The 24,893-nt window shown below is 44.5% G+C and overlaps 1 protein-coding gene across 1 annotated transcript in view; it reads left to right on the forward strand.

The window, feature by feature from the left end:
* tmeff2a (transmembrane protein with EGF-like and two follistatin-like domains 2a) overlaps window positions 1-24,893 on the forward strand; it is an 87,560-nt gene that overhangs the window by 56,001 nt on the left and 6,666 nt on the right. The window contains exons 4-5 of the mRNA XM_079563013.1: window positions 7,822-7,918; window positions 24,005-24,153. Of these exons, the coding sequence (XP_079419139.1) occupies window positions 7,822-7,918; window positions 24,005-24,153 (246 nt within the window). The remainder of the gene's footprint in view (window positions 1-7,821; window positions 7,919-24,004; window positions 24,154-24,893) is intronic.

Consider the following 24,893-nt stretch of genomic DNA (forward strand, 5'->3'; position numbering starts at 1 on the left):
GAAGGTTCTGATGGTGTGAAGGGTCTGATGGTGTGAAGGTTCTGATGGTGTGAAGGGTCTGATGGTGTGAAGAGTCATTTAGATTTCCTGAAAAGATCTCAGCCCTGATGTTTCTAAACGCAGACAAACGAGGCTGAGTCGGAGCAAACTTTCACATCTCGCAGCTCCTAGACTTTAAAGGACTTTATTCTGCTATTTTAGCCGTTCAAGTAAAGTACAGGCATTTATGTGATGTATTGTTCCTCTGCCACTGTGGAATACTCATTATTGTGATGAAGAAAAGTATTTTCTGGAGGTATTTTTCAAACCCAGAAGACGCGGCGCTTCGATTCAGTTACTCCGTTACTTCTAGTGAGGCACCGATACCACTTTTACTAAAACCGATGCGAGTATGAGTACTTTGATTTAAGTACTTGCCGATACCGAACACCGAACACCGATACAAGTACAAGGCATTTATAGCAGTTGTATTAGAATTGTGCTGATGACATTTATTTATTTTATTTTATTTTCATTCAATATAATTTATTTTTATGTCTCTGTCCATCATAGACAGAAAATGTCCAAAAGCTCCCAATGCCTGAGCTTTATTCATTTATGTGTTTTTATTTAACAATTATAACAGTGGCGGCTGGTCCATTATGGGCGGTGGGGCGCCGCCCCTCCTATCAATTATGCAAATAATATAACAAGTTTTAAGCTTAGCAAAATCCTAACTTTCTTATATACAGGTCTTTTATACAGTGGAGGGAGGGGGAGTGGAGGTGAAGGAGCGCGTCATTTTGTCTGCCTGGTTCATTGTGTGCTGTAACCGCTGTAACAGTGTCATAAATGTGTAGTTTTGTGCTCGGGGCGGCGAGGAACAGCGCCCCAAACATCTAACCAACGGCGCTCTACTATGGTATAAAAACGTCACTGTATATCATTAATTCAACCAATCAGAGACGCGCAATGTTAAATCTCCGATGGGCGCTGAGGCCGAGCGCCCATCGGAGATTTAACAGGTGAAAGACGAGGAAGCTCTACTGTAAACAAACACGAGTAGCCCGTTGTGGGAGCAGCTCTGAGCTCACGGACGATCGGAGGAAAAACCTCTCATTTGAGAGACGGAGGAGCTTCGTGTTGTTTCCTGAGAGGAGGTGAAAGGACTTAGTCAAACTAATGGACTTGGGACAACTTTCTTCACTCAGAAGTCACGTCTAAACGGACTTTCCTGGAGGTAGCATGACGATGCTAACTAGCTCGTCTGCTTTAGCTGCTGCTTGTTTATCTCACACTTTGGGACAAACCCTCGCTGACTTGGACAGACAGTTCTGTCCCAGGACGTGGACATTTGATGGAGAGAAGATTCAGGACCGTGAGGAGGAGCTACGACAGGAGAGGGGAACTTCATTCATTCACTGAGGGAAACAGAGGTGGAGCTCCAGGTGCAGGAGGAGGAGGAGGAGGAGGAGGAGGAGGAGGAGGAGGAGGACTCTCTTCTAAACGTGAGCTGCACATTATTTCTGAGCGGATCATTTGTCTGACGGTTTATACGGGTTTAAACCTGTGGCTCTGAGGCTCATAATGAAACCACAGCAGGTCTGGGACTAAAACTGTACATGAAATCAAAGAGGAAACACCTCCTGCCTTTGTTCTGGTTCTGTTGGTACAAAACACATATCAGTGGTGCACAATACAAATATGTATAGTGACTATCACTACACTTTAGTCAGAAATGATTTATTTTTTAGTTGAATAAAACTAAACACCCTCACCTATGGTCATGAGATTTGGGTCATGACCGAAAGGACAAGATCGCGAATACAAGCGGCCGAAATGAGTTTCCTTCGCAGGGTGGCTGGGCGCACCCTCCGAGATCGGGTGAGGAGCTCAGCTACCCGGGAGGAGCTCGGAGTAGAGTCGCTGCTCCTCCACGTCGAAAGGAGCCAGCTGAGGTGGCTCGGGCATCTGTTTCAGAGCCTCCTGGTCGCCTCCCACGGGAGGTGTTCCAGGCATGTCCTAGTGGGACAAGGCCTCGTGGAAGACCCAGGACACGGTGGTGGGACTATGTCTCTGAGCTGGCCTGGTGTCGCCTCGGGGTCCCCCCAGAACAGCTGGAGGAGGTGTGTGTGGATCGGGAAGTTTGGGCATCTCTGCTGAGACTGCTGCCCCCGCGACCCGGCCCCGGATAAAGCGGAAGAAAATGGATGGATGGATGGAAAACTAAACAATAAGTTTTGAATATATTCTACATAAAAATAATAATATTAAATGCCCCAAAGATAACTTTCTTTTTTAAGTTAAAAACAATGTTTATAAGTATCTTCTAAAATATAATTGAAGTTAGGTCGAGGCAACAGCCCCCCCTGGTTTTCACATCACCAGCCGCCACTGAATTATAATATTGAGATGTTCCTTAAATGGTCTCTTTTTACATCAGCTCCTGTAGATTTTCTCGTGTGTTTGTAGTAACTTAGCGAGTAGCTACACCGTTTTCATTGTTCTGCTGCAGCTCATTTTCCTCAATATAAACATGCTGTATGTCTTTAAGTTGGATTTTCTGAGGACTTTTTAGTCGCTGGGTTAGTTTTTCAGATGAATAAACCCCTGGGCATAAAACGGCGTCAGAATGGCCAAAACTGGCTAACGTTTAGCATCGTTAGCCTGTATGTTGTAAACACTGCAGACGCTGCAGCGAGTTAGCATCGTTAGCTTGTATGTTGTAAACACTGCAGACGCTGCAGCGAGTTAGCATCGTTAGCTTGTATGTTGTAAACACTGCAGACGCTGCAGCTCTAACAACATTAAGCTCTGGTTAAATCCAGCTCAGACTCTGGTTTAGAGAGCGCAGTCTGTAATAAAGTCAGCTCTATGTGGAATATTGTGTTTACACTAAACTATTCTCCAGTTTGTTGCTTCTTCTCTCCTCAGCCTCGTAGGTGCGCCTCGTAGGTGCGCCTCGTAGCTGCGCCTCGTAGCTGCGCCTCGTAGCTGCGCCTCGTAGCTGCGCCTCGTAGCTGCGCCTTGTAGGTGCGCCTCGTAGCTGCGCCTCGTAGCTGCGCTGGCCGCACGTCAAATGGTATCGGTTTCTGGTATCGGGACCTCATGAATGAGTATGAGTATGAGTACAAGCCTGTGGTATCGGCCCGATACCCGATACTGGTATCGTATCGGTGCATCCCTAGTTACTTCACAATGCAGTTATAAGGAGTTGCTTCATAAATGACTAACACACACGCTAACACACGCGCTAACACACGCGCTAACACACGCGCTAACACACACGCTAAGCTGTATCTGAATGTCCACACTACTCCCTAACCCCTCATTCACTACATAGGCCCGCACTATATAGTCACTGATTCTGTTGGCGATTCGGACACAAGACACGACTTTCTCCGCGCTGCGGCTGCAGATATGTTTTTTATTTTTTTATCTGAATTCATTTATTGTTACAAACATTTATTTTATGAAACAGAACGACTGTTTTGGCACTTTTACAGGCGTTACTGTCATCACAAAAAAGAAAAAAAAAAAAAAAAAAAAAGTCACCCCAGTGTTAGCTCGGAGACGCCGAAAGTCGGTCACAGGCCGGTGTCCGAAACGCCAGCAGATTGAGCGACGACATCTGCTAAAAGTTCAATAAACTCCGGGAATAAAGTATTTCTGTGATAAAAACCAACCAGACTCATGAGACAGTGGAATATTTATGGATAAATACGAGTCAGATACGCTTTTACTTCACATGGATTTTACATGAATGGCTTGGATTATTCGAGAGGAAGCTGTCGCCGTCAGGCTCTTCTCCCACTCTCGCAATGCATTGTGGTCTATATTGACTCATTTAGTGACCATCGATGCTCACTACTTTTCCAGATGCATTGTGGGAAATTTCGAGTGCACGACTTTTTTCTCTCTGGACATTCGGAGACCCCTACAACATGGCGTGAGCACTATATAGTCACTATATAGTGACTATATAGTGACTATATAGTCACTATATAGTGACTATATAGTCATTATATAGTCACTATATAGGGAATAGTGTGGACCTTCGGATACAGCCTAACACTAATATAGGCCCTGTAAGTGAGGCGTCCGTGGGGCAGAGGAACACTCATGGCCCAGTGAGATGTGGGGGAGAACAGCCTTTTAGCAGGTGCCTTGGTGGACGTCCGTTTGAACTTTGCGAGAGAGCAGCAGATGGACGGTCAGGGAAGTTCACATGAACACAGTTCCTGACCCTAGGTGAGGTCGTCCTCCCACTCACCTCCCGGAAACACTGGCCTCAAACGACTCGAGGAACTCATGATCAGCAGTAACGGTTCATGTTTGGATTTCAGCTTTACTCTCACTCCCTTAACCTTTAGTCTGTCTGGTGCTTCATGTTTGTTCTCCACATGGATGAGATGATTCTGTGTGAGGCTGTTTGGAACTGTCACTGAAGTTCAAGCCTGTTTCAGTCACTTTCTTACATTTCGCTTTAGAGTCGACCCAAATATCTGCAGATTTCAGCCTCGTTTCCGTCACTAAACATGACTGGGACTAGTTTTCCACATTGAAACTTTCCATCAGAGCTGCTGATGGAGAAACCGGAGCTCCTCGTTCACAGACGGAGAGTAAACGATCAGGATTCAGACGGAGATGAGAGTTTAGGAGTCTGAGCAGAGGCCGCCTTATCAGCGGGACCAGAGGGAGACGAGAGGGAGGGGGGAGAGGGGGGGAGAGGGGGAGGAGGGGGGAGAGGGGGGGAGGAGAGGCTAAATTTGGGAGAGAGGATTCAGGAGACAAGATGGCGGCGCTCCAGCACACCTGCTGCAGAGGACAGAGGGAGGAGAGCAGACAGAGGAACAGACTCTCCACAGTAAAGCCAGACCGTTTTAAATGTGTGGCTTCACATTAGTCACAAACATTTGCTCAGAGGGATTCTGGATCTGGTTTTGTTTTTGACATGACTGACATTGAGTTTGATGTATTTTTGTTTGAAAACAGCAGATTTAAGTGAAGTTAAGTCAAAGTACAGTCTAAGCTAAGACCTACAAAACTCATCTAAATGGATATTTTTCCTCACGTCATCAGATTTTTTTCCATCTGTTACAACTCATTTTGTAACTTGTTTTTTTTTTTTTAATCAATTTTTTGTCTTTTTTTGTCATTTTTTGTCACATTTTTTGTCACATTTCCATCATTGTTTTCGTCTCAGTTTTGTTGCTATTTTCACACCTTTTTTCCAGAAGCTTTTGGATTGGGGTAAAGCCAAACTGGAGAAAATGTGCTCGGTTCAGGCGGGAGTTAAGGGGTTAAAATGATTATTATTTTTCCAGTGCTCTTTCTACAAATGCCAGAGTTGTACATGGTATGACCTAATTGGGTGTATTGACAGTGTTTCTCCCATTTAACCCTAAAAATGTTGAAGTACCTTCTGATTTGCGTCATAATGTTTCTCAAAATTATCTTGAGGGCCTGAAGTTCTGTGCTGGAGGGCTGGATTGGGCCCCCAGGCCTGACGTTGTCTCCCTCTGCTCTATAGCAATAGTGTTCTAAGGTTAAACAGGAATGATATTTAGAATAAATACTTCCATAGTTAATAACCTCTTACCACCCGCCTGAACCAAATGCATTCCGTCCTCTTTGGCCATTATATAGGTCTGTGTGACGCCTCATTTGAAAGCTAAGACCTCGCGTTGTTGCTGTGTTGTGTAACCATTTTTTTCCCTTTTGGTTGAATTTTTGTCACATTTTTGTTTAATTTTTGTCACATTTTAGTTGAATTTTTGTCATTTTTTAGTTGAGTTTTTGTCACATTTTTGTTTAATTTTTGTCATTTTTTAGTTGAGTTTTTGTCACATTTTAGTTGAATTTTTGTCACATTTTTGTTTAATTTTTGTCATTTTTTAGTTGAGTTTTTGTCACATTTTTGTTGAATTTTTGTCACATTTTTGTTTAATTTTTGTCATTTTTTGGTTGAGTTTTTTTCATATTATTGTTGAATTTTTTTCACTTTTTTGTTTAATTTTTGTTTAATTTTCGTCAGTTTTTGGTTGAGTTTTTGTCACATTTTTGTTGCCTTTACATCCTTGTTTTCTTCTCATTTTTTGTGGCCATTTTGGTGCTTCTTTCCCCAAGAATCTTTTTGATTAGGGCAAAGCCAAACTGGAGAAGATGGGATCCGTTCAGGTGGGAGTTCAGAGGTTAACACTCATGTAACAGCTGTATTCAGTTGAACAGGTGTGACTTGTGGCTCCGTGTGCTGGAGCTGCTGAGCCTCCAGTCTCTTTAAATGACGCTGCATGTTTTGAAGATGTTCCTCCTGCTCATTGAGCCTGGAGCTGGAGTCACAGACACTTCTCCCTCCTTTACCAGAACACTTAACCTCTGAGCTGGACCTGGCTTCACTCTCAGCGTTTGAATCTCTGTAAAAGTAAACTCGTTGACTGTGTTTGAATAAAAGATGATGTGGATCTCAGCGGCTGAATCAGGAGATGACCTGGTGTAAATGATCAGGGGAAACATCTGTGATGAAACGGGGGAGTCTGGAGGCTGGCGCTGAAGCGGAGCGAGTCTCGCCGCCTCCTCTTTGTTCGCTCTCGGAGGGAGCGGAGAGGGAGCCATCTTGGAGCAGGGAGTTTAAAAATAGCCCAGACGTGTTTCGGCCAATGGCAGCGCTGCGCCACGACGGAGCGAATATCATTTACAAAAGCTCTTTCAGACGAGCTCCAGAGACACGGGCGAGAGAGGGGGAGAGGAGGGGGGAGGACAGAGAGAGGGGGAGAGGAGGGGGAGAGAGGGGGGAGGAGAGAGAGGAGAGAGAGGAGAGAGAGAGAGGAGGGGGAGGAGGGGGAGGAGAGAGAGGAGAGAGGGGGTAGAGGAGAGAGAGGAGAGGAGGAGAGAGGAGAGAGAGGAGAGGAGAGAGAGAGGGGGAGAGGAGAGAGAGGAGAGGAGGGAGAGGAGAGAGAGGAGGGGGAGATGAGAGAGGAGAGAGAGGAGGGAGAGGAGAGAGGAGAGAGAGGAGAGAGGAGAGAGAGGAGAGAGAGGAGAGAGAGGAGAGAGAGGAGAGAGAGAGGAGAGAGAGGAGGGGGAGATGAGAGAGGAGAGAGAGGAGGGAGAGGAGAGAGAGAGAGAGAGAGGAGAGAGAGGAGAGAGAGGAGAGAGAGGAGAGAGAGGAGGGGGAGAGGAGAGAGGAGAGAGAGGAGAGAGAGGAGAGAGAGGAGGGGGAGATGAGAGAGGAGAGAGAGGAGGGAGAGGAGGGGGAGAGGAGAGAGGAGAGAGAGGAGAGAGAGGAGGGGGAGATGAGAGAGGAGAGAGAGGAGGGAGAGGAGAGAGAGGAGGGAGAGGAGAGAGAGGAGAGAGGAGAGAGAGGAGAGAGAGGAGAGGAGAGAGAGAGGAGAGAGGAGAGAGAGGAGAGAGGAGAGGAGAGAGAGAGGAGAGAGAGGAGAGAGAGGAGAGAGGAGAGGAGAGAGAGAGGAGAGAGAGGAGAGAGAGGAGAGAGGAGAGGAGAGAGAGAGGAGAGAGAGAGGAGAGAGGAGAGAGAGGAGAGAGAGCCTTTTTAATCAGTTTTTTGAAGTTACTAAAGACTTTCTCGTGGGAAATACAGGAAATGTGGAGCCACGTGCTGATGTTCTGGATCTTCATGTGTTTTTACGAGTCCTGGTGACAATAAAGTGTTTGTATTTGGTGCTCGGCTTTAATGGGACTGAATCATTCGATGTGATGTGTTTGTGTGAGGGGCTGGTGCTTTCCTTCAGGAGTCACCGCTGTGGACCCGTCTGTTCTGAAGGAGCAGAGTCCAGAGTGCGACGCTGTGACTGTGTTGACCGTTGTACATGTTTTGTGCTGCAGGAGGAGAGGGCTCCACGGAGACGGTGCAGAAGGAAACCTCCACCTGCGACATCTGCCAGTTCGGAGCCGAGTGCGACGTGGACGCGGAGGACGTGTGGTCAGTCTTTACACACAAACTACATTACCCACAATGCACCAGCGCTGCAGATTCACTGTTTAGGCCTCGGGATGCGGTTTTACAGCGAGACGAAAGCGTTTCATCTTCAGAGTTTGAGCCGAAGCCAAAGATCACAGTTCTTTAGTCGCTGATAAAACCCAATCGTCTCGTTACGCGTCGACATTTGGCGTTTCCTTTGTCGGGACGCGCTTCACGCCGACTCCATCTGTCTCTGAAACGCCAAATGCCACTCGCTTCGCCATCATCAAAGGCTCCGCCCACGGCGCCGCGGAACAACGGCGCCGGATCAGAGGAGGTTTAATCCAAACAGACTCCAGCAGAGAACCTTCAGACACACAGACTGTCTTCATCTGAGGACGCGAGTCTGAGGGACGCAAGTCTGAGGACGCGAGTCTGAGGACACGAGTCTGAGGACATGAGGAGTCTGAGGACACGAGGAGTCTGAGGACACGAGTCTGAGGACACGAGTCTGAGGACACGAGGAGTCTGAGGACGCGAGTCTGAGGACACGAGTCTGAGGACACGAGGAGTCTGAGGACATGAGTCTGAGGACGCGAGGAGTCTGAGGACATGAGGAGTCTGAGGACGCGAGTCCGAGGACGCGAGTCTGAGGACACGAGGAGTCTGAGGACACGAGTCTGAGGACACGAGTCTGAGGACGAGAGACTGAGGACACGAGTCTGAGGACACGAGGAGTCTGAGGACATGAGTCTGAGGACGCGAGGAGTCTGAGGACATGAGGAGTCTGAGGACGCGAGTCTGAGGACGCGAGTCTGAGGACGCGAGTCTGAGGACGCGAGTCTGAGGACACGAGTCTGAGGACACGAGGAGTCTGAGGACATGAGGAGTCTGAGGACACGAGTCTGAGGACACGAGTCTGAGGACACGAGTCTGAGGACATGAGGAGTCTGAGGACACAAGGACACGAGGAGTCTGAGGACATGAGGAGTCTGAGGACACGAGTCTGAGGACACGAGGAGTCTGAGGACATGAGGAGTCTGAGGACACGAGTCTGAGGACACGAGTCTGAGGACGCGAGTCTGAGGACACGAGGACACGAGGAGTCTGAGGACACGAGTCTGAGGACACGAGTCTGAGGACACGAGGAGTCTGAGGACGCAAGGAGTCTGAGGACGCGAGTCTGAGGACGCAAGTCTGAGGACACGAGGAGTCTGAGGACATGAGGAGTCTGAGGACGCGAGTCTGAGGACACGAGGAGTCTGAGGACACGAGTCTGAGGACACGAGGAGTCTGAGGACACGAGTCTGAGGACACGAGGAGTCTGAGGACACGAGTCTGAGGACACGAGTCTGAGGACACGAGGAGTCTGAGGACACGAGGAGTCTGAGGACACGAGTCTGAGGACACGAGGAGTCTGAGGACGCGAGTCTGAGGACACGAGGAGTCTGAGGACACGAGGAGTCTGAGGACACGAGGAGTCTGAGGACACGAAGAGTCTGACGCGAGTCTAAGGACATGACCTGTGAATATAAACCTTCATGTGAGGATCTCCAGCCTCAGACCTGTGAATATAAACCTTCATGTGAGGATCTCCAGAGCCTCAGACCTGTGAATATAAACCTTCATGTGAGGATCTCCAGAGCCTCAGACCTGTGAATATAAACCTTCATGTGAGGATCTCCAGAGCCTCAGACCTGTGAATATAAACCTTCATGTGAGGATCTCCAGAGCCTCAGACCTGTGAATATAAACCTTCATGTGAGGATCTCCAGAGCCTGTGAATATAAACCTTCATGTGAGGATCTCCAGGAGCCTCAGGCCTGTGAATATAAACCTTCATGTGAGGATCTCCAGCCTCAGACCTGTGAAAATAAACCTTCATGTGAGGATCTCCAGAGCCTGTGAATATAAACCTTCACGTGAGGATCTCCAGAGCCTGTGAATATAAACCTTCATGTGAGGATCTCCAGAGCCTGTGAATATAAACCTTCATGTGAGGATCTCCAGGAGCCTCAGACCTGTGAATATAAACCTTCATGTGAGGATCTCCAGAGCCTCAGACCTGTGAATATAAACCTTCATGTGAGGATCTCCAGAGCCTCAGACCTGTGAATATAAACCTTCATGTGAGGATCTCCAGAGCCTCAGGCCTGTGAATATAAACCTTCATGTGAGGATCTCCAGGAGCCTCAGACCTGTGAATATAAACCTTCATGTGAGGATCTCCAGAGCCTCAGGCCTGTGAATATAAACCTTCATGTGAGGATCTCCAGAGCCTCAGACCTGTGAATATAAACCTTCATGTGAGGATCTCCAGAGCCTCAGGCCTGTGAATATAAACCTTCATGTGAGGATCTCCAGGAGCCTCAGACCTGTGAATATAAACCTTCATGTGAGGATCTCCAGAGCCTCAGACCTGTGAATATAAACCTTCATGTGAGGATCTCCAGCCTCAGACCTGTGAATATAAACCTTCATGTGAGGATCTCCAGAGCCTCAGGCCTGTGAATATAAACCTTCATGTGAGGATCTCCAGGAGCCTCAGACCTGTGAATATAAACCTTCATGTGAGGATCTCCAGCCTCAGGCCTGTGAATATAAACCTTCATGTGAGGATCTCCAGAGCCTGTGAATATAAACCTTCACGTGAGGATCTCCAGAGCCTGTGAATATAAACCTTCACGTGAGGATCTCCAGGAGCCTCAGGCCTGTGAATATAAACCTTCACGTGAGGATCTCCAGAGCCTGTGAATATAAACCTTCACGTGAGGATCTCCAGAGCCTCAGACCTGTGAATATAAACCTTCACGTGAGGATCTCCAGCCTCAGACCTGTGAATATAAACCTTCATGTGAGGATCTCCAGAGCCTGTGAATATAAACCTTCATGTGAGGATCTCCAGGAGCCTCAGACCTGTGAATATAAACCTTCATGTGAGGATCTCCAGGAGCCTCAGACCTGTGAATATAAACCTTCATGTGAGGATCTCCAGGAGCCTCAGACCTGTGAATATAAACCTTCATGTGAGGATCTCCAGAGCCTGTGAATATAAACCTTCATGTGAGGATCTCCAGAGCCTCAGACCTGTGAATATAAACCTTCATGTGAGGATCTCCAGGAGCCTCAGACCTGTGAATATAAACCTTCATGTGAGGATCTCCAGAGCCTGTGAATATAAACCTTCATGTGAGGATCTCCAGAGCCTCAGACCTGTGAATATAAACCTTCATGTGAGGATCTCCAGAGCCTCAGACCTGTGAATATAAACCTTCATGTGAGGATCTCCAGGAGCCTCAGACCTGTGAATATAAACCTTCATGTGAGGATCTCCAGAGCCTCAGACCTGTGAATATAAACCTTCATGTGAGGATCTCCAGAGCCTGTGAATATAAACCTTCATGTGAGGATCTCCAGAGCCTCAGACCTGTGAATATAAACCTTCATGTGAGGATCTCCAGAGCCTCAGACCTGTGAATATAAACCTTCATGTGAGGATCTCCAGGAGCCTCAGACCTGTGAATATAAACCTTCATGTGAGGATCTCCAGGAGCCTCAGACCTGTGAATATAAACCTTCATGTGAGGATCTCCAGAGCCTGTGAATATAAACCTTCACGTGAGGATCTCCAGAGCCTCAGACCTGTGAATATAAACCTTCATGTGAGGATCTCCAGGAGCCTCAGACCTGTGAATATAAACCTTCATGTGAGGATCTCCAGAGCCTCAGACCTGTGAATATAAGGCGTTCCTCGTGCTGGCTGGAGAGGGGGATGTGCTGCAGGTTTACGGCCCAGAGGGGGGTAAGAAACGAGTTCGGGCCAATTAGTGAGTGTGTGGACGAGAGAGAGAGCGGCCATTAGGAGGAAGAGGAGCGAGGGATGGAGGGATGGAGAGGAGAGGAGGAAGAGGAGGAGAGTCCATTATGAGGAGAATGTGCTGCCGATGTAAATGAGCCGCTCGTTAAAACAGGAAGCTGTGGACGCCATTATTCCAGGATTCTACCTTCAGCCAGAGTCAGAGGAGATTTAAAAAACAGAAACTCTCCATTTAGATGATTATTTTCAGTCTCTGCACGAGCGCCATATATGGGCATTTCCTGTGTGGGAGACAGAAACCTCTTAACTCCCGCCTGAACCGAGAGGATCTTTTTCCTCACGTCATCAGATTTTATTTCCATCATTTTTTTGTTGGGTATTCAACTCATTTTTGTAACTCATTTTTTTTGCATTTTTTTGTCTAATTTTTCTCATTTTTTCGTCAACTTTTTGTCCATTTTCTATCACTTTTTTGTGTCATTTTTTAGTCATTTTTTGGTCATTTTTTTGTCGTTTTTTCGTCAAATTTTTATCACATTTTTGTCATTTTTTGTCACTTTTTAGTAATTTTATTTGTCATTTTTGTGACATTTTTGCCACTTTTTCATAAATTTTTCGTCACTTTTTTGTCAATGTTTTCTCACTTTTTTGTCACATTTCCATCATTGTTTTCGTCTCAGTTTTGTTGCTATTTTCACAGCTTTTTTCCAGAAGCTTTTGGATTGGGGTAAAGCCAAACTGGAGAAAATGTGCTCAGTTCAGGTGGGAGTTAAAGGGTTAAAGTTTTGTAATGTTGGAATATTTAGAAAAAAGATGTCTGTGTCTCCCTGGTCTTCCCCACACTTATTCATTCACACATACTGACACGTTTGGTATCCACGTGTAGCAGGAAAGGCTGTGGCCGAGATGACCCTGTAATCCAAATATGGGCATTTCCTGTGTGGGAGACAGCAGGCTCACCTCGCTCACAGTTCTCTGCATCAAAGTACGATAGAAATAATGAGTTGTTTTGGAAATAAAATCTCCTAAATGTTCATTATTAGGCAGTCTTTAAAGAGGGGGTGTTCTGCTTTTTTCAGTCCCACAGCACCAGTCTATATCACACTACAATGATGACAAACCTTCTGTTGGTCTGTAAATGCAGTAAATTAGAATAACTGCCTTGTATAAAATGTCTCTCTCAAAATGGCTGTAGTGAATGTCTTGAAATAGGCCTCTGTCTCTTTAAGAACCTCTGAGCCTTTAGACACGCCCCCTCCACACGCTGTCTGTGGCATCAGTGGGGAGGGGGTTCTGCTGAGGAGCAGTGGTCGGTTACTCGGCTGGTGACCAAAGCTCGGAGGCGTCTCCAGGAGGTGGGGGCGTTCCTAGGAGGACTCAGGCAAACCTATCCCTAAAATGGCCGCCATCAGAGTTTTTACAGATTACTCAGAAATACGTGAATGTGCCAAGGCAACACTTCAGCCATGTTTTTAATGAGGGAGTGACAGAATAACATGATGGAAAGCTGGAAAAAGTCCATTTTGCATAATACCCCCCCTTTAAAGGAATAGGCCACCGTGTTTACATACTGAGATATGTTCTTACCTTAGCTTTGACGAGTTCTTTAGGACCTGTCTGATCTTCAGTCACGTAAACACAGCGCAGACGGCGTTAGCATTTAGCCTCTCCCTCTCTCCTCTATAGCTCCAAAACAGGTCAAGATAGAAGCTACCAAGCTCTTCCACGTTTTCCCTATTTAAATATGGTTACGTGAAGTGTTCCACTACAAAGTATAATTACACAAAATTAAACAATGTGGATTTTCTAAGCGGATAAAAGGGGGAACTATATTGTAAGGCGTAATAATACCAGGAGTAGTTTGGCATCCGCACAGTAAAGTGAAGATTACTGCGCAGATTTCAAACTACTCCTGGTATTTTTACGCCACACGTACACTTCACGTGACCATATTTAAATAGGGAAAACGTGGAAGAGCTTGGTAGCTTCTATCTTGACCTGTTTTGGAGCTATAGAGGAGAGAGGGAGAGGCTAAATGCTAACGCCGTCTGCGCTGTGTTTACGTGACTGAAGGCACGGGTGAAGACCAGACAGGTCCTAAAGAACTCGTCAAAGCTAAGGTAAGAACATATCTCAGTATGTAAAAACGGTGGCCTAGTCCACCATGACAAGATGCTTCCGAATTGGTTTGTCAGTTAGGAAGTAGCTAGGGAAAGGAGCCTCGATGCTAACTATCATAGCCACTTTAGCATAGGGACCTCTGATGCTAACTATCATAGCCACTTTAGCATAGGGACCTCTGATGCTAACTATCATAGCCACTTTAGCATAGGGACCTCTGATGCTAACTATCATGGCCACTTTAGCATAGGGACCTCTGATGCTAACTATCATAGCCACTTTAGCATAGTGACCTCTGATGCTAACTATCATAGCCACTTTAGCATAGGGACCTCTGATGCTAACTATCATAGCCACTTTAGCATAGGGACCTCTGATGCTAACTATCATAGCCACTTTAGCATAGTGACCTGTGATGCTAACTATCATAGCCACTTTAGCATAGGGACCTCTGATGCTAACTATCATAGCCACTTTAGCATAGGGACCTCTGATGCTAACTATCATAGCCACTTTAGCATAGGGACCTCTGATGCTAACTATCATAGCCACTTTAGCATAGGGACCTCTGATGCTAACTAGTCACATGTCAGTGTTAAAGAGGAAACTCAGGAAACAGATTAAATGCTTTTGTTTTCATTTAGTAGAAACTTAAGCCACATGGATCATTTGCTGCTGTAGCTTTAAGAAACAGCTGCTGAAATAAAATAAGACTAAAGGGAAATGTTTGGATCATTTGGATTTTATTTCTCCTTAAATGTCTTTGTTTGGACACTATGTTGTTGTTGTACACTAGGGGGCGACATGCACTTTTGTTTGGCCTGCACTCCACCAATAACTTTAAAGAAGAAGAAACACAGCTGTTGGTGATGTCACTTCCCTTTCCCCTGTTTAAGGACGGACGGATTGTTCAAATGCAGCTGAAGCTCTAGTTCCCGAACTGCACAGATCTAACAGTCGACCCATGAAAGGTTAAGGGTCAGAGGTCAGTGTTAGAGCTTAGAGGCGACAATGTGATGGTTTCAGACGCAGCCTTATCATCTGTTTTCAGTCACATGATCTGTGGGATCCGTTTTCCTGTTTTCCTGTTGTGAGTTTCGGTTTCTCCTGGAGGCGCTCGGAGGCGCTCGGGCCGCTCTGGTCGTAAAGCGCCCGGATTTCCCCTGGTCCCCGCGGCCCCTGAAGTGCTCGCTCTGACGAGGCTCTAATGGACGCTAATGTTCCCCGAGGTCCATAAACATCACACAGAAGCCGACGTTTTATCGCCGCGGTAACGAGCGCCACGACACCGCCGCAAATGGACGCGCTGGCACCGGGTTCCACCGCGGTACTGCGAGTATTCAGAGAGTACTGGAGGGTTCAGGAAGTACAGGAGGGTTCAGAGAGTACTGGAGGGTTCAGGAAGTACAGGAGGGTTCAGAGAGTACAGGAGGGTTCAGAAAGTACTGGAGGGTTCAGAGAGTACTGGAGGGTTCAGAAAGTACTGGAGGATTCAGAGAGTACTGGAGGGTTCAGAAAGTACTGGAGGATTCAGAGAGTACTGGAGGGTTCAGAAAGTACTGGAGGATTCAGAGAGTACTGGAGGGTTCAGAAAGTACTGGAGGATTCAGAAAGTACTGGAGTATTCAGAAAGTACTGGAGGGTTCAGAAAGTACAGGAGTATTCAGGAAGTACAGGAGTATTCAGAAAGTATTCATAAATAAAGACAAAGTGCTCGGTTAGAGGTTACAGAGTTGGTCAGATTCCGTCGCCTCGATGAGTCTCTTTATCTCTGTCCTGCTTCTGCACCCGGGCCACGTGCACGAGGGGAGGGAGCGTGCACGAGGGGAGGGAGCGTGCACGAGGGGAGGGAGCGTGCACGAGGGGGGGGGAGCGTGCACGAGGGGAGGGAGCGTGCACGAGGTGAATACAGATCCTGAGTCGACTCCGAGGGGAAATAAGCTCTGGGATAATGAGACTCATTATTACACATTTACACAGACTCAGGCTCCTGGTTTATCCAGTTTTATCCGGTTTTATCTGGTTTTATCTGGTTCTACCCGGTTCTACCCGACAACAGAGTCAGGTTTAAACGTGTGGCTTTATTTTGTGACGTTTCAGTAACAAAGAGAGTGATTTTGATCTTGTGTAGTTTGTGAATAAGTTGATCATCAGTGAAAACATCTGTAAAAAGTCAGATGTTTCCTTGTTGTTTTGGGTTCAAAGCTGAATAAAACCGGCCTAAACCCGAAAGTGGAACAAAAACCTCATTTAGAGAAAAGCGCTCGTTTCTCTCCTGAACCGGGCGCCTCTCGCAGAAGGAAATGACCATATTTGGATGAAGGCGTCAGGACACGATATTTGTGAATGACCCGAGGGAAAGAAAGTCGAGACAAAACATGATAAAACCAGCCTCGCCCGGGGTCAGTTTAGTCTTTTTTTATACTCAAATGAAAATGTGAACCTCTTAGCCTTGACTGAGCCCCTTTTGTCGCTTTGCTTATCGCGATGTTGTTGGTTTTCCAGCACGTTTTAGTCGCTCTTTTGCCACTTCTTTGGGTTAACCTCTCAACTCCCGCCTGAACCGAGAGGATCTTTTTCCTCACGTTATCACATTTTTTTCCATCATTTTTTTTTTTTTTTGTGACAAATTTTAATCACATTTTTGTCAATTTTTTTAAATCAAATTTTGGTAATTTTTTTGTCACATTTTTATCTCATTTTTGTATTTTTTTTGTATTTTTTCATCCATTTTTCGTCACTTTTTTGTCACATTTCCATCATTGTTTTGGTCTCAGTTTTGTTGCTTTTTCACAGCTTTTTGCCAGAAGCTTTTGGATTGGGGTAAAGCCAAACTGGAGAAAATGTGCTCTGTTCAGGTGGGAGTTAAGGGATTACAGCAGTACTAAGTAACTCGTGCCCCTAGAGGCCGTAAGCGCCACTGCAGGTGTCGTACATGTTGTGTTTTTTACTCATTAATCGTCCGTGAGAGTAAATCCTACGCTGACAGAAAAGACAAAGGCACAGAGGGATATTGTTCATCCAGTTACACAATGGAGATCATTGTTTCACTCACACTTGGCTGTAAATACTGTTTAAGTGGTGCTAGCCCACAGTTAGCTTAGCCCGTTAGCCTGTTAGCTTCTTCCTCGTGATTCCATTAGTGTGTATTGGTGACTCTGACCCGGCCAGAGACACCAGGGGAGATGGAAGACCCCCCATTAACACTTGTATTACCCCCAGAGGGACTACGGGAAGGATTTATTAAGGTAAACAAGTTACTTAGTTCTGCTTTAAGGAGAAAACTAGCAACAAATCTTCACTTCGGCGACTGTGTGAAAACCTGCATTTTCACCTGCAGCGTCTAAAGATAGAAAGACAGAGTCATCTCGGTCACAGCCTTTCGTGCTACACGTGGATACCAAACATGTCAGTATTTGTGAATGAATAAGTGTGGGAACGACCAGGGAGCCACACAGACACGTTGAAGGACATTTCAAACATTTAAAAATATTTCCATTATTTCACAAAAAATTCAGATTTAAAAAAGTAAATAAATAAAAAAAATCCAAAATGTTTTAAAGGAGCTATATCATGCTATTTTAGCCATTCCAAAGTTAAGTATAGGCATGTATATGATATATTGTACCTCTACCATTATGGAGCACTCATTTTTGTGATAAATATAAGTGTTTTCTGGAGATATTTTTCGAACCCGGAAGACACAACACTTTGATTCAGTTAACTCCGCCCCCTCTCTCCGCACATACTTTACCGTAATATAAATAAACAGCAATAAGTGAAGTCACTTCACGATGCAGTTATAAGGAGTTGACATCTGCAACACAGCTTCATAAATGGCTAACACACATGCTAATATGCTAACACACAAGCTAATATGCTAACACACACAAGCTAATATGCTAACACACACAAGCTAATATGCTAACACACATGCTAATATGCTAACACACAAGCTAATATGCTAACACACAAGCTAATATGCTAACACACAAGCTAACCCGCGTTTGGATTAACTCACCACTTCGGTCCATCGCTGTTTACATTATGGGACTTGCGTTGGTTATAAAAGTTAATCCACTTTGATTCTGTCGAAGGTTCACAAACATCCATCAGAGACAGTCACAGAAAAACAATATTTTGGTGATAGTCACTGAATCCCGGAGAAAAAAACAGCTTCTGATGAAGAGTGGCCTCTGCTTGAAAAAGGTTGAATAAACTCCTCGTCCTCGTAGCCAAACGTGCTTCTTTTTCTCCGTCCGTGACATGATCGTTAGTTAAGAATAAAAAACAGGTGTGTCCAGTTATAACGAGCTCCATCTTCAGCTGCAGCGCAAACATGACTGATCTGTTCAGACGCTCAGGGATGTGTTTGTTTTGGCCACAGCTGACCTGGAAGCACCTCAGGCACATCCTTTTCTTTCTTTTTTTTTAATTATTTTTTTCTTTTTTTTTTCTTTTTGTTTCTCTCTTACGACAGAAATAATGAAAGCGCTGTTTTACAAATTAAAATCAGGCCGTAAGCATAGAATTAAGACATTACATTACAGACGTCGAGCACTTCCGTTCCGCTGTGACGACACAACTGAACACTCAGTCGTTCACCAGGAGAGGGCGGAGCCTCAGAGAGCAGGATTCAGGAGGATTACTGAGAGCTGCGTGAATGAAGCCACAAACCACTCTGGGGGTGTTTTTGATAAGGAAATAGCATAACAACATGGCTAAAAGCACCAAAAAGTCGATTTTGCATGATATAGGACCTTTAAGAAAAAAGTATGTTCACATTTTTTTCAAAACTGTTCCACACAGTTAATTTATCTAAAATCATATCATAAAAAAATATTTTCCCCCAAACTATCCTTTGTTCTTTTTTACACTTTTCAAATTTTTCAAAAAAATAAAAAAAATTCCCAATTTTTTCAATACATTTCTAAATGTTTTCATGTTCCATCATTTCAAAGCGTTTCCAAACTGTTTCAAAATCGTAATTTTTTTTTTTTAAATTTCAAAAATGACATTTGGCATTTTTTTCCAAACGGTCTCCCACAAAGGAAATGACCATATTTGGATTCCAGCGTCATCTCAGTCACAGCCTGTCCTGCTACACGTGGATACCAAACATGTCAGTATCTGTGGATCAGCGTGAGGAAAGACCCGGGAGCGCCTCAGATAAACCTCCTGAAGCGAGAGCTCAGGTTCTGAGATGTTAAATGGAGGTGAACATCACTGACCGCGTGCCCAGTCTGGCCTTCAGCCGGATGCCCTCCCTGACTCCTCCTTGGGGCCGTGGGCGGAGGAGCAAACGCTCCACAGAATCAGGTCACGCTGGAACAAAACCAAACCTCGCGGCCGCGTTTTTACAACAAAGGAAAACCGCAGTCGGAGGCGGCCATTACGGGTCGTCTCCATGGCAACGCGGCCCCCAAATGGCCGCAGGACCCGCTCCGCCGAACTACAGGGGGGGGGGGGAGGAGGAAGAGCAGCAGATGTACTTCAACAATCTCTTCTTCCTCTTCTTCTACTACTACTACTACTACTACTACTACTGCTACTGCTACTGCTACTGCTGCTACTACTACTACTACTGCTACTGCTACTACTACTACTGCTACTGCTACTACTACTACTACTACTACTACTACAAACACTACTACTACTACTACTACTACTACTACTACTACTACTACTATTTGGTGAAGGGGATTTTCTGTCAGATGCAATTTTATCTTTTTTGTCACGACCCAAGATGTGTTTTTTCTGAATGTTTCAGAAACCAGAATATTGACCTTCATCCGGATTTTAAAGCAGAACTATAAGTAACTCATTTGATTTATTTTAGTAATTATTTACATTATTTACATTAATATATTTACATTCATGTCACATGAAGCCAAAGAAAACATAATAACTCAAAGGGAGTCGGTCGAAGCAAGAAATCTTATATGTGCCTCCTGCATATTCAAGATACTAGTATTTGCTTCAGGATTGTTTGTAAGAGAATAACAACATAAGTTCATATGCATCACTTCCTCTTTTCCTCTCATATATGGGCAAACTCACACTACTCTGAGTTTACCATCAATGATTTACAGATGTGTTGTTGCAGATTTCAATAGTACAGTTGTTGATTAGCAGTGCTGATCATTAAGCTTTAGACGTCACAGGTTGAAAGTCTGATCTTACAAGACAACTTACAAGTGTGGAATTATTATTTTTATCATTATCTATATAAAAGTCACCATTCTATTGATTTACTTATTAAGTATTACATTTGTCTTAGTGTTTTTGATATACATATACATATATAAATATACACATACAGATATATGTATACATATATATACACACACATACATAAAATACATTCACTTGTACCTCAGTGTGAACACTGTAGTTTGTGAAAAGGCAAAAGCAAAGCCTCAGCCTGAAGCTTAACAACATGAACTACACCACGTTCCAAATTATTATGCAAATGACATTTGCTAAATTTTCAACTCAAATGAGAGTCAGCATCATTTTCAAGTCTTTCACTGGTCGAGGATCATTTAAATGTGGTGGAAAAAATTTCCTAGTGAAAACAGTATTTTTTTTCAAAAATAAATATAGTAAAAACCTCAAAATCCACTGTTCCAAGTTATTATGCAACTCATCGTTTCAATACATTTTAAAGCTTGTAATTAACTGAAAATGGTCATTTGTTGTATTTGTAGCATTAGGAGGTCATATTTACTGAAATCAAAAGCTATTTCAATCAAAAAAATATTAACAGGTCAAGTTATATTTCACCATAGGAGCCCTTGTGTGAAGCAGCTTCAAAATTCTTAAATCCATTAAACTTGTGAGTTTTTGGACAGTTTCTGCTTGGATTTCTTTGCAGGATGTTAGAATAGCCTCAGAGCTGCTGTTTGGATGAAAACTGCCTCCCACCCTCATAGACGTTGTTTGGCAGAAACCGTCCATATTGTGCCTTTATCTGCACAAACCTGAGTGTGTTTGAATCATCCACAAATCTCTTATCAGTTCAATGATTACGCTTAATCTTTCATTAAATATCGAAGGTTTTCATACCTAGACCAAGACATTCAACTATTTCACACTTTTCATCAGCAGAAATATCCTTTTTCTTTCCCATATTGCTTGAAAATGATGATCTGCATAATAAAATGGAACATCCTTTTTCAGTAGTTTTTCCCTTAACTGGGCTTAACCTGAAAACTGATCATCCCAGGTCTCTGAGATTAATGTCAGTGATTCATAGAGCCTGAGACACGACACCATCCATGAGTCCACCCCCAACAACAGACTCATAAAGCCTCGTCCTTTTAATGCCTCCCACAGAACAGGACACAAAGATCATCCATAAAGTTGTAAGATTGGGTCGCTGGGTGGGGGCTTGTTGAGTGGGGGCTGTCGCCAACTCACAACTGGCCCATTAAACACCCCAGCTTTTTAATGCACCACACTATACAGGGAAAAAAGGAAGAAAAAAAATGTAGTGGAGATGGGAACGACAACAGGGAAACCTCAGGACCAAGAGAATTACAATAGACTAAAATATGCCCCTACGCAAGCCGAACGCGTGATACAAGTGTAAATAATGTTGAAGTTTATAATTAGAAACCAATGGAACCAATATCAGAAAGAACTACAGTGTAAACCTGTGATTAATCTCGAATTAAGTCAGATTAATGACGTAGTAATTCTTTTTAGACATACTTCGTCCTACCAAGTGTTCTGTTTACTTTGGTTCATTCTACAAAATGTACAAATGTAAAAAGTTGCTGTGTTATGTATTTAAATCCTCTTCATGGAAAATTTTGTGTGAAGCTTAAAACTGATGATTCTATCGTTAAAAATCTGTATCGGTTTAGCTCAGGAAGGACTTGCATCAAAAGTCAATGTGATCTAGACCTAATAATTGATTATGTTTTGTAAATGTACATTGAACTGAACATGGGGTCGGCACTTATCAGCTTATTGCTTCAGCCGACTCCATTTTGAGCATCCACACTGTATGAATTTTGGAAGATAAGATGAAGATAAAATTGCTCAAATAAATACTAAACTAAAAAAAAAAAAAAAAAAAAACATACATCACTAGCACACATATTTATTATACATATTGTCATAATTACCTTAGTAACAATGATAATAATAGCATTCTGAAAAATATCATTTGTAAGTTGAAGAAGAAGCTAACAGGCTAACGGGCAAAGCTAACTGTGGGCTAGCACCACTTACTTTACAGCCAAGTTTGAGTGAAGAAACTGATCTCCATTGTGTAATTGTCCCTTTGTCTTTTCTGTCAGAGTAGGATTTACTCTCACGGACAATTAATGAGTAAAAACACAACATGCTACGACACCTGCAGTGGCGCTTACGGCCTCTAGGGGCAGGAGTTACTTAGTTCTGCTTTAACGGCTGCAAACGTAGTCGTATCACTTTCAGAAGCTGGTCAAACACAAATGTAACACATAAAACCACACAAAACATCTGCAGTTTGTGTTATATACATGGTTATATTCAAACATTTCCCTCATATATATGTGGATGATCTACAGCCATAAACTGTAGATAAAAAAGGTCAAACCTGTTCCTGTCACTGTGGTTTTAATGGATGTTTTTGTTCCGCCTCCTCCAATCTCTGCATCTGTAATTACGGATTATTGCAGGAAAATGAAAACGCTCCTCTTTTTGTGACGGTTTCTCTCTCTCTCTCTCGTCGATCGCTCGTTTATTTTTAGCCTCCATTATCCCGCGTTTATTCCCTTTAAACGTGCGAGGGTAAAGCGCTCCACACTTTCCGCTGCTCATTGTGCGGGTTTGTAAGAGACAGAAACACGGAGAAAATAGTGATAAAGCTTTTCGCCGGCGCAGCTGTTTCCGTCTCCTCTGGGCTGGGGGGGGGGGAGGCGGGGGGGGCGGGATATTGGGGGGGGTGGGGGGGTTCCTCTACGGTTTGTCTCAGGGCCTCGGTGAGTTTAGTGCTTTTGTCACACATTGTTCCTCATTGTTATGTCAGTTTATATATTCAGCAGTTTCACATTGAGATGGATGTTTGTGGAGACATCTACATTAGGGAGGTCAGGATTAACCCCTTAACCACGGCGGCATTACCCAAATCTAAAAGCTAATCTAAAAGCACAATATACCCACAATAGATGAAGTAGTGAGCTTTATTTTTGACCATGATTACATATGTTTAAGGCGGTAAAACACTGGGGTTCTCCTGACGCCTGGTGTCACGGTCAGATCTTTAGCGTCAGTTTTAGCGTAGCCACAAGCTAGCAGGGTTTATTTCTGCAGAAAAGTTCAGAGAAAGTCGGAGCCGCTCATGCCGAACCGAACAAGGACAGCCCTGACCACAGCTGTTACTCTGGATGAACTGCAGAGAGACACAGCTCCGGTGGGGGAAACTGTCCACAACTATTAGTCATACACTGCCATAAGAAGTCCTGTTTTCTATTTAGCAAACAAGACCTTTTATGGTTTTCTTTTAAAAATGTCTCTCTGCCATAAAGGCCAGATTTGTGCAGTTACGACTAATAGTTTCCCCCACCGGAGCTGTGTCTCTCTGCAGTTCATCCAGGGTCATCACAGGCTTCTCTGTAGCAGCTGTGGTCAGGGCTGTCCTTGTTCGGTCAGTGAGTTTAGGAGGACGGCCGGGTCTTGGTAGCTTTGCAGTGATTTAACTGTACTTTTAACCCAGCTTTATACCTCTCAATAACCTGATCCTGGACCTGTGTGGGGAGTTCTTGGACTTCATAAAGCTCCTGCTCCTCAATAGTCTCTAACAGACCTGAGACCATCACAGACCTGAGACCATCACAGAGCCGCTGTATCTGAACTGACATTAGAAACACACAGGTCGACTCTGTTTAGTCACTGGGTCATGTGATCATTCAGAAATCACTGGTGAACTGGGTTTTGGTGTTCTGTAAACATCAGTTTGGTCATGTTTGTGGTATAATCCCGGTGCATTTATATGCATCTACATCAGTTTGGTTATGTTCGTGGTATAATCAGTCTGGTTGTGTTCGTGGTAAAATGGCGGTGCATCTACATCAGTTTGGTTATGTTCGTGGTAAAATGGCGGTGCATCTACATCAGTTTGGTTATGTTTGTGGTAAAATGGCGGCGCTCCTGTTCCTGTGCTTGTTGCGTTTCAGGTGCGTCTGCAACATCGACTGCTCCCACATCAGCCTGAACCCGGTCTGCGCCTCCGACGGGCGCTCCTACGACAACCCCTGCCAGGTCAAAGAGGCGTCCTGCCAGAAACAGGAGCGCATCGAGGTCAAGCACCTGGGCAAGTGCCGCGGTGAGTACTTCTACTCATGTACTTTCCTCTGTGTTAGTGCCGTGGTGAGTACTTCTACTGCAGTACTCTCCTCTGTGTTAGTGCCGCGGTGAGTACTTCTACTGCAGTACTCTCCTCTGTGTTAGTGCCACAGTGAGTACTTCTACTGCAGTACTCTCCTCTGTGTTAGTGCCGCAGTGAGTACTTCTACTCATGTACTACTAAAGGGAGTTGCCTTTGTGCATTTGAATTTTCTTTTGTGAGAAAAGAGGAGAGTAAAAATATCACTTTTAGATTTGGGTAAAGCGGGGGTGAAGAGTGGTTCCGATGTGATTTATTCGATGTTTCTCATGATCATTAATTCCCAGATCTTGTGGTGAATCCAGCCTTCACTTCAGATCGATCGCTCTCACGTTACGACTCGTTTCTCAGTTTGGATTTCTGAACATAAACTTTCACCAGGAAACAAATAAATCTCCTTCACAACAAACGTGTAAACATCGTCCTGACTCCACAGATTTAGAGACGTCTCCACTTTCCGTTTCCAGTTCTTTTCACTGTATTTATGAACTACTGAAGTTCCAGGAGTGAGAAGTATGAAAGTTCTGTCTAAAGCAGAAGCTCCATGACTTCCTTCTTCACTTCTCAGTCTGTGACTGAAGAGCGATGAGGCCTCAGCCTTTTTACTGGAAACAAAGAGCAGACTGTATTTAGCGTCATGTTACTGTCACTCATGTCTGACCTGAAGTGTAACTGAAGAG

The sequence above is a fragment of the Gobius niger genome (assembly GCF_951799975.1).
Source record: "Gobius niger genome assembly, chromosome: 9".
NCBI lineage: Eukaryota > Metazoa > Chordata > Actinopteri > Gobiiformes > Gobiidae > Gobius > Gobius niger.